The sequence below is a fragment of the Dermacentor silvarum genome, chromosome 8 (genome assembly GCF_013339745.2).
Source record: "Dermacentor silvarum isolate Dsil-2018 chromosome 8, BIME_Dsil_1.4, whole genome shotgun sequence".
NCBI lineage: Eukaryota > Metazoa > Arthropoda > Arachnida > Ixodida > Ixodidae > Dermacentor > Dermacentor silvarum.
Genome location: NC_051161.1, coordinates 57,012,360 through 57,022,757, shown reverse-complemented (window position 1 = coordinate 57,022,757; position 10,398 = coordinate 57,012,360). Strand labels below are relative to the sequence as shown.

Here is a 10,398-nt window from a genome sequence, read left to right as displayed (position 1 = left end):
ACATCAAACAGTGCGAACAAGACTAAACTAAGCAAAAGAAACGAGCGCGAGCGAGAGCTGGCGCGAGCACACGATAGTACGAAACGAGCGGTCCGGCTCAGACCAGATACGGGTACACATCGAGCAGTGGGTGGGTCCGCATGAACGCAATTTCCCGTGCGGACGTCACCGAAGGAGCCCCTCATTGGTCTCCGCCGTTCAGGGCTCGTAAACTGCACTCACAAGGTGCAACTCAAACTTGTAGGTACTAGAATAGCTGCAAAGAGTCCACCAACCTGGCACAGGTGTGGTCTTGTAGTCGCTGCAGGAGAACGAAAAAAAAAGTCAGGTTAAGCTTACAACAACACATCGCGAAGCAGCTCAGTTTTTCTTGTGTTTTGCGAACCAAAATCAGTCCGATTATGAGGCACGCCGTAGTGGAGGGCTCCGGAATATTGACCCCTGGGGGGTTCTTTAACGTGTAATACAACGCAAGCACACGGGCGTTCTTGGATTTCGCCTCCAAAATGCGGCCGCCGCGGCCGGGATTTGATCCCGTGACGTAGTGTCAGCAGCGAAACGCCTTAGTTGACTGAGCCACCATGGCGTGTTACGATATAGTAGTTCATTTTACCGCGCGTTAGTTTACCTGCATTTCCACAAAGCTGCAGTACTTTCAAGGTCACGTATATGGCATGAAATCTTCCTTACAAGAATAAACCGAAAGCACAGTGCTCCGAATTTATTTCAAATGCGAAATTAAAGGATATTTATTGGCTAGTTGTGAGGAAAACTGATTAGTGGACGAACGCGTCCTGTGGAACCCTAAAGTGAAGGAACTTAATGATTTAAAAAATTGTACTGAAATAATTAGACATAAGCACCTATGGGAACGTATTACTTCTTCGAAAATATAGACCTGCAAAATTTTAAGGTTTGTAAAACACTAGAGTAGAAGCGAAAAAACTAAATTTGGTTACAAATACGAAATGTAATTAAAACATGTGCTCCACTTAATTACTAAAATATTCCACAGCTTGCGTTTGTAAGCGAATGCTGTAACAAACTAGCCTCTATATTCACAGCTAGAATGAACTGCGCCACCAACGAAAACATTCGTTATGCACGAGCTATTCAAGCAAGTGTGCCCAAAAGTACGGTTACCGTTAGAGATCAGTGCATTGGGTGGGACTGCTACTGGTATGCGTCCTAATAATAAAAAACGTGTGCCTAGAATCCTGCTCCGTAAATCAGTCGGCAACTTATTTGCATTTTTCTAATAAGTTGCACGTAAATATGCATTGTGAAACCCGCCGCGCGTCTATGGCAATCGCCAACAAGTTCTAAAACCTGTGCATTAACGCGAAAATAGTTAACGTTGGCAGGTATGTGCGTACTACTGGGAATCAAACCTTTCTATCTCGATAATGTAGCTGGTTATTCGGCAATGTCGCTTGCGTGATCCCATCGTGATTGTAGCTCCGGACTGGATACTTCAAGGCGGATGACCACTTTTCCCTTCAAGCTGTGATCAGCTATCGGAACTTCGGGTAATTTTTATGAATCAGAAATAAACGCGTGGGTAGATGGACTCGCGGCTTTAAGTATACATTTAAGCGGTATTGTGGTTGTGATGCTGCATTCCTGAATAAGCGTTTATAGACGATGAACCTAAAATTTAACCTCGTCGGTATTATTACCATGCACAGAGAAATGATAAGGGCGATTGAACTGAAAAGCGGTAGGAACGAAAAAAAAAATATAACCGACAATTACGATACTCCCTAATGCTTAATTTGGAGCGCTGCTCTATACAAAGAAAAACTAACATGTCGCTATATCGAGGCAAAGAATTTGAGAGAGACATGTAGCAGAGTCGCGTTCGTCGTATATCTGATCTCCGGTTCAAGCGCGTCGGCTTTTACGCATGGCTCGTCGAAGGTTCCAGCGAGAGCTGACGTGAGCTTAAGGTAGTACGCATCGAGCGGTCGGGCGGGTAGGTCATGACCAGCACCAACCCAAACGCCCCATCAACGAAAGCAGTCGTGCCTGGATCGACGGGATCGATTTGATATTGTGATAAAAATGGTTGCAATAAGTTTGTTTATGTGCGTTCATTTCGCAGGCCTACATATTACCACGAGACAAATAGCTGTTCATCGCGTAAGTGGCAGACAAATAGTAAGTTGTGAGTCGTTAATGTTAAATGATCTTAAAGCCACTTTTTCACAAGAGAAAAAAACCTGATCCGGTGTCTTTCCATTCTCCAGAAAACAAAAATGGTACGTCCACTGACCTTTCTCCGACGATGATTTTTCTGTTGTGCTCGCCGGTAAAGTGCAGATGCCTGAAAGATAATGTGGCTCACGTGAAGTAGGAATATTAATGTGTATCCTGGCCATATCGCCAAGCAGCTCCCAAATGCAGTCCGCCAACCCTATTACTCGAAATAGTCCAAAGAAGCTCTTCCCTGCACGCCACAGATTCGGAAAGCGCAGATCCGGAATAGTGCTTGTGTACAGAGAGTGGCTGCGTACTAAAGTATATAGATAAAGAGGCCGTGTGGAATTGCCTTCGTTCACTCAAGGCTCACTCTATTTCAGCGCCAGCTTGTCTACGCAATTACCGCCGACATTCATTAATAGCGTAAAGGACCTTTTCAACAGCTAGGATGTCAACAAGAAAATGTGCTGCGATGATGAAACAATTTATAATACAGCGCACGAACTAATGAACACGTTCGGCAAGAATTCGTCAACTGCACTCACTATAGTTGCAACTCAAAACTTGTAGGTATTAGAATAGTTGCAATAAGCGCACCAACCTGGCACAGGTGTCTTTTTTGGAGTTGCTGCAAGACAGAAAACAAAGCCGGTTAAGCTTGCAACAAGAAGTCACGAAGCAGTTCACATTAGCGGGTTAGTTACTTGATACCCCACGTAACTGCGAAGATGCAGAAGAGTAATAATTTAAAATGCCACTTGCGGAGTACTAATTCCGTAGTACTCCGGGAAAATTTTTAACTTTCACTGGAAAGTTGCAACTCAAGCTTGCAGTTATCGTACTATAATTAAGCCATTGACCTGACCTCGTGAAAGCCTTCAGTGCGTCTCATGTTTATATCAAGCCTCGGTGTGCATTGTATCACAGGTGACACCCACCATAAAATCGTGCAATTAACGCTAAGTGTGTGTACTTACGGATGTTATGTGGATAATAGCCTAATTCCAGAATTTGAGATTATAAGCTATTTTACAACGGTAAAATGTTGTGGTTAAGATTATCAAGCGCTTTCCTGTAGTCAACACGCTTTTCCCCTCGCGCTAAAATTTTGTCCGGGTAGATTTCTTCTAGTTAAAAGCCATGCTAACGCTCCCAAATATATTGTGCTTGACAAAGTAGTACTGACGTGGTCGAAAGCTTTTAGTTCCTTTGTGGCTTACCTCCATACAGCAACAATTAGTTAACCCGCATTTCCATACAGCCACAGTACTTGCAGGTCGCGCATTGCATTAAGTGTTTTAGAAAGCGCAGGCGATAACGGTTATTTTTATTTTTTTATTTATTTCAATACCCTAAAGGCCCTAGTGGGCATTACATAGGGGGGGATTTCAGGTGAGTACATAAATATAATGTATAAACAATATAAATAGAATACAACAATACTTAATACAAAACAGGAAAAAGAAAGAGCATGTTCATTTGAACCAAGGTGTCCAGAATAGCACAGAGAAAAAAATAATCTACAAAATACATTGATAACGAGTACACAGCAATTTGTTACATGGCCATTAAACCACTGATCATCAATACATTGGAAATAAGACTGCATAAATATAGCGTAGAAATTCCGCATATGAAACAAAGACAGGCAGATACAGGTTAGGAATGTTTCCATTTGTAAGTAACCCAGCAGCGAAGAGTGAAACATTGAAGCATCTGATATCTCGGCTATTTTAGACGGCAGGGAGTTCCATTCGTTATTGCACAATACTAAAGGCGAATTTTGGTACTTCTTCGTGCGGGCGAAAATGGGTGATACTTTGTGCGCATGATCGAGACGGTTGAAGTATGAGGGGCTGGAAAAATGTGCGATTGGGGCGAACGTTGTGTTGCTGTGGTAAAGTGAGTAAAAAACAATAGTCGAGCATGTCGCCTTCGCATGACAAGCGTAGCTAGATCAAGTTCAGCTTTTAGTGATGAAACGCTTATGAAACGTGAGTAGGATGACGTGACAAACCGCGCGGCTTTGTTCTGTACCATTTCGAGCATGTTAGTCAGACCTGTCAGGTGAGGATGCCATATGATAGAAGCATATTCTAGAGAGGGCCGAATCAATGATTTGAAAGCGTGCAGTCTTGTATCTTTATTACTGAAATGCAAACGTCGTTTAAGTAGGCCGAGCTTCTTGAAGCCTTATTGGTAACATGCTCGATGTGGGCAGCCCAGCTTAAATCAGAAGTAAGTATGACGCCCAGGTACTTAAATGACCGTGACTTTTCTATTACTATGTCATTTATTTTATAAGAGTTTGAACATGCAGAAGAAATGTTAGTAAATTTTAAGTGTTTGGTTTTTTTCGACATTAATTTCCATTTGCCAATTACTGCACCATTCCTTTAACCTTGAGAGATCAGATTGTAGTTCTGCGACGTCGGCCATGCAAGTTATTTTCTTATAAATAACACAATCGTCTGCGAAAAGACGGATTGACGAACTTATGTTAGAGGCTATGTCATTTATGTATACTAAAAATAGGAGAGGGACCCAGGCACACTCCCTTGCGGTACCCCAGATGTTACTCGTGTCGGTTTAGATACGTAATCCTTAAGTTAACTGACTGACACCGACTGTTTAGAAATTCCTGGATCCAAGCAGTCGTCTCTCGTCGAGACCCAGACTGCGTATTTTTAACATTAGTCGATTATGAGGAACACGGTCGAAAGCCTTTGAAAAGTCTATGAAAATGGCATCGATGTAGGCGGACATATGTAGGGCTGTGTGCAGGTCTGTCACAATTTCGAATAGTTGTGTCTGGCATGATAATTTTTCGCGGAAACCATGCTGGGTGTTGAGAAGTAAATTGTTACGGCTCAGATGACCCATCACTTGTGGAATATATGATGTGCTCAAGTACCTTACACGAAATGGACGTAAGTGAAATCGGCCTGTAGTTGTTAGGGTGATTTCTGCAGCCAGATTGAATATAGGAACTACATATGCAGATTTCCAGTCGGTCCGGTACACAGCCAGAATTAAGGGATTGCTGGAAGATTGATGCGAGCAGGTTAGCTGAATGGTGGCAGGTTAATTTAAGTAGTTGGCGCTGATGCCATCTGGTCCGGGACTGGTTTTGTGAGGAAGCCGATTGATGGCGCTAGCAACGCCGTGTTCTGTAATTAGGATTGCTGGGAAAGGGTGTGAAAAGGTCAGCTGCGACAATGACAGCGAATCATTCAGTGGAAGTTCGTTAGTGAATACTTCAGTGAAGTGTTTATTAAATTTTTCGGCACACTGTTCAAACCGCTAAAGTGCTGCCGTCTTCCCTCGTCAATACCGGTAATGAATGGATACTTTTAGGGTTCACGATATTCCAAAATTTTTTGGGGTCCGTTTCATAAGGTTAGGGAGCGTATCATTAAAGTATTTGTCTTTAGCTTGGAGAATGACACTTTGTGTTAAAACAGCAATGTTTTCGTAGTCTGCCCAGTCTTGAGGACAGTTTGAGCGACTCGCTTTCCTGTAAATCCTTTTCTTCTTGTTAAGGGAAACGTTTCACGTCTCGCGTGAACCATGGGTCATCTGTTCTAGAAGTTATAGTTACTTTAGGCACGCAAGCAGCTTCAATTTCTTTTAGTTTGTTCCGAAACAGGCACCAGTTTTCATAGGTTGTACGGTCGTCAAAATACTCGTAAAAATCGGCTGCAAATCTGTAGCATACTGTTCAACTTCGTTATGTCGGCACGCGTGTAGTTCAGTAGTTGTTTTTTAGTTTTTGATATGTTTGCAGGTGGAAGTGAAACCAAGCAATGGACAGCCCTATGATCGCTGATTTCCTCGAGTACGCGTGTGTTAGCAATTTCAGGACTGTTAGTTAGAACTAGATCTAAAACGCTATCCTTCCGCGTAGGTTCATGTACAAGTTGTGTTAAGTTTTGATAAAGAATCAACTGAAGAAAGCGAATACATTCAGGCCGATTATTATGACTATGGGTAGACAGAGTGGACCAGTCGATTTCTGGATAATTAAAATCACCGCCTAAGAAGAAAGGAGAATTCGGAAATTTGTGCATGACTTGGTCAATGGCATCGCTCAGAAGATCTGTGAACTCTGAATTGCTGTCGGGGGGTCGATAACACGCGCCCCGATGACGGAAATATTGTTGGAAATATACGTCTACAGTGCCTGAAGAGCGTGTTATTCGAAACGACGTGACCAATTGACATGAGTACCTGTAGCTAATGTGCCACAAAGCACAGGATCGGTAGAATACGCCTTAACTGTTTCTGTCACCTCGCGTGGCGTCCTTCGCTTGACGTGTTGACAGCTCATCGGAAGGTGTGGCGCTGGTCTATAAATGTTAGGGGCAATTAGTAACCTCGGAGGCAATCTACCCAAGAACAAACATTTATTGCAGAAGGCCAGCCAACCCGTGTTAGTGCCTTGATATTAAGAGGCCCCACATTCCAGCGTCTATCTGTGGCTCCACTTAGGGCTTGGCCCGACGTGGTTGGTGCGTCAGTGTAGTGACATAATTTTCCTTCATTACCGTACGTACACGGAACTTGGCAGAGCACTACAATGAATTTCAATTGTAGGTTCATTAAATAATCACACACGTAATAGTAATAGTAACAGTAATAGCCTCATAGCCTTGAAAATTAGTGCAACTTTGAGTGCATGTGGCTAATATGCCACAATGCACACGATCGGTGCAATACGGTGAAGTACTTGTGGTTTTTAGAGCGGACAGCAAACAATAGACTGATACTTAATGAATATTGGTGCAATTAGTGGTTGTTTCGTAGCTAGCGCTAGGAAAAAACATCCCACTGACCTTTCGTGGTGCTCAAAGTTGTTAGAGCTGTTGTGGTCTTGGAGGCTGAACCTGTACGACAACGCCAGCTCACTGAATTTCGGAACTTGCACATATGCGATAATAAATATTGCGCTGTTGATGCTACTATGATTTTATAGTCGACAGCAAGATATACGCTCATACAACTTTCATAGCTAACACAGAGAAAACGTCTCACTGACCTCTTGTGGTGCTGGTGCTCAATGGGGAAGTTCTGGCCATGGTGGTGGAGGAGCCTGTAAAACAACAGCTCACTGAATCCCATAAATTTTGCATAGGCTACAACGCAGCAAAATGAAGTGCGCGAAGCGTTATGGTAATACATTTTTCACTGTTTCTGCCACTATAGTTTTCAGAGTGAACAGCAAAGAATACGCTAACGTAAATGTCACAGTTAACACAAAACATATAGAAACATTCCACTGACCTTTCGCGGTGCTCACCGTCATCAGAGCTGTACTCGTCTGGTCGGAGTAGCCTGCACGGAAACAGCAGCTCACTGAGCCCCATAAATTGTGCATATGCTATGAAGCAGCAAAATGACGGAGATAAATTTGGCAGTGCTTGTGCAGTGGCTAAGTCTTTTGCGATAACCGAAAGCTGGAACTAACGGGGATAGGGCTCAGCCGCAGCAACTTCAGGTCATGCAGTATATTCCGAGAATTTCGCCGAGTATCAATGAAGTTGTAATAGCCCTTCAAACCCTTTTATATTCGATTTTAACAGCGGAACTGTTGTAGGTCGAGGCAACGCCATCCGTCCGTCCATCTGCGACTTCCGCGTTTTAGGAAGCACGCTGTTACCAAGAAATCCACGCACATTTTGTCGCGCATGGTACTGCATGCGGTAGCGAACATCACTGAGCCTCAGTTGACCTTGGAGGCATTTTATTTAATTGAAAAGAATGTCTCCAAATGTGGATCAATTAAGCTTCCATGGATACGCCTGCACACATTCTGTTATCCTCACTACATGATTATTTTAACATTTTGGCTCTCCTTCCTAGTCCGTAAAGTCGGACAGACTTGAACAGCGAGATGCCTTACATATGAGTTTTCCGTACATACAAAATACAAATAGGAGTGGTTGGCCTGTCTGCGCTACCATTGTGAAAACCAGTCAGAAAGCAATGTGTGGATTTTTCCGGCAAACCCTACCTATGCACACTTCACCTGCAAGAGCAGTCTGCGTGCAAGCAAACACCCTTGGGCAACTTGAATGCCAATTTCAATATAGGCTCGCGCGTCAGTTTTTCGAATTTCATTGTTTTGACATCCCCATAACGACGCCTCAGCCAAGATTTAGGTCAAGATCAGCGCGCAATGTCGCAACAATTGTGACCGTGAAAAGAGTCGCACCGCTCAGATCATACTCGTAGCCTCGCATTAATCAGGGAAGTTATTTTTATTGCGATAGCAATTATATGGACTCTCCGGCGCCGCCGCCATTGCCGTCACCGTGAGGTTCCGTATGACGTCCAACGGCGATGACATCGTTGCCGCGCGCCGTGTGCTGTACGCGCGAGTGAAGAGACGCGCGCTTTCACGGGGAGCGAACGCACGGCGGGGAGCAAACGCGCGTTCTGCGCCGTGCTCCCTGAAGGACTGCAGAATTAGGCGTCTCTTCCCTCCTCTACAACCACCATTTATAGAGAGCAAATGCGCCTTCTTCCGTGGCACTGAAACACCGGGGGGGGGGGGGACGTTTAGCTGCGGCACCAAATGTGTCATTATATAAAAACGTCCCGACGCTGCTCGACGAGTGTTCTGTTCTGATCTCGTCGAAAACCTCCGAGCCGCCCCCAGAGGCACCGGCAACAGTCACCAACGCCGCGCGCATTCGGTGCGAACGCGGGCAAAAACACCGACGGCGTCGTCAACAGTTCTGCGCGTTGCTGGTGCGGCTGCATGTCCAAGTTTATACAGCTGATAAAATTACTATCCTTACTTCGTATAGCTCTCTACTAATTTGCTATCGTAATTGATGCTTCGCCTTTTGGGGTGAAATTGCGACATTTTTGACCTCCACGAGTAGATCTGCATTAAATTCACGCCAAATGGTCAATGTGGTAAACGACAGCTGACGACTCCAGGCCATCGCTAGCAGCTCACGGGAACACGGCTCATCGCGGTTGGGCCAGAGATTGCGCGCGTGCGCTAAACGGACAGCCGGAGGAGCGGAATGTTTGTCCATGGGCGATCGGTCGGAACTACAACCACAGTCACATGCGTGCAACGAGCCAGTAACCTTGCAGCACTGAACGGGCTTGGCTTGCGTGTTCACAGAAAGCTCTGAACGAATTCGCGCGCAACACTGCCATCGTCGAGCTGTTAACGTCGTCATAAGTCTCGCAGTAACGTCGAGATGACACGAATGCGAAATGCGCCCAGGGCCCCGACCATCAATAAATTTGAAGTTCACTTCATTGATATACAACACTCGGCAAAACTCTGTAAACAAGAAGTTTGCCGTGCTACTGCTCTAGTTTGGTTGGTTGGTAACAACTTTATTGTGGTAACAACTTTATTGTACTGCTCTAGTGTATACAAAGAAATCTTACTTTCCCTTGAAATTTATTTTTCCCGACTGCATGATTCCGTTATTTTTGCTCCCTTTTTCCTGTCCATGAAATCGGACAGACCCGAGTTTTCCGTCACAAGAGAGTTGACTCACCTGGTACGGGTGATGTCCGCGGGAACCCTGTAGAAAAGTGGAAAATTAATTTACACATTTACAAAAAGTCAGTACCCACAGCCATATCAAGTTAAGCACACAGGAAAATGTGCCCCGGTCTTCGTCTTGCGCGATATTTTGTACTCCATCAATTACCTGCAGGAAACGCGGCGAAAGCTACGAAAATAGCGTAGTCATAGATGCCTCATTTCAGATTTCCCAGGGAATTATCGTTTCCCACGGGCAGCGGCAGGTCAGATGAATGCAAATGAGAAAGACATGCTTTGCGTGGCATGGAGATGTGTCACCTTGAGCTCGTCATGATCTTGCAATTTAATGGATGTAGGGTCTGGTAAATTTGGTGTCACCCACTTTTTTATAAATACCACATAATGCGGATGGGAAAACTGCGCCGCGGTACCTCAATGGTAAGACATAGCACGCGTAATGCGAAGACATGGGATTGCTCCCCACCAGCGGCTAGTTGTTTTTGTGATCCATTTTCATTTCCATTAATTTATAATTTCTTTAATTCAATTAGAATTTCTCGATGTATACTCCTTGGTGTCATTGTTTGTTGGCTTCTTATGCGATTTATAATAATCGGGCCCCTCGGTTCCTTTTCTCGTCCACTTTTTTTAATAGTTGCTTAAAGAATTCCGCAACG

General features: G+C 44.3%; 1 protein-coding gene across 1 annotated transcript in view; it reads right to left on the bottom strand.

The window, feature by feature from the left end:
- The window catches only part of LOC125947657 (uncharacterized), a 435,171-nt gene that overhangs the window by 402,817 nt on the left and 21,956 nt on the right, over nt 1-10,398 (bottom strand). Inside the window, exons 4-9 of the mRNA XM_049672850.1 lie at nt 9,732-9,758; nt 7,486-7,536; nt 7,241-7,294; nt 7,038-7,088; nt 2,804-2,830; nt 2,276-2,326 (exon numbers count right to left, since the gene is read on the bottom strand). Coding sequence (XP_049528807.1) covers nt 2,276-2,326; nt 2,804-2,830; nt 7,038-7,088; nt 7,241-7,294; nt 7,486-7,536; nt 9,732-9,758 — 261 coding nt within the window. The remainder of the gene's footprint in view (nt 1-2,275; nt 2,327-2,803; nt 2,831-7,037; nt 7,089-7,240; nt 7,295-7,485; nt 7,537-9,731; nt 9,759-10,398) is intronic.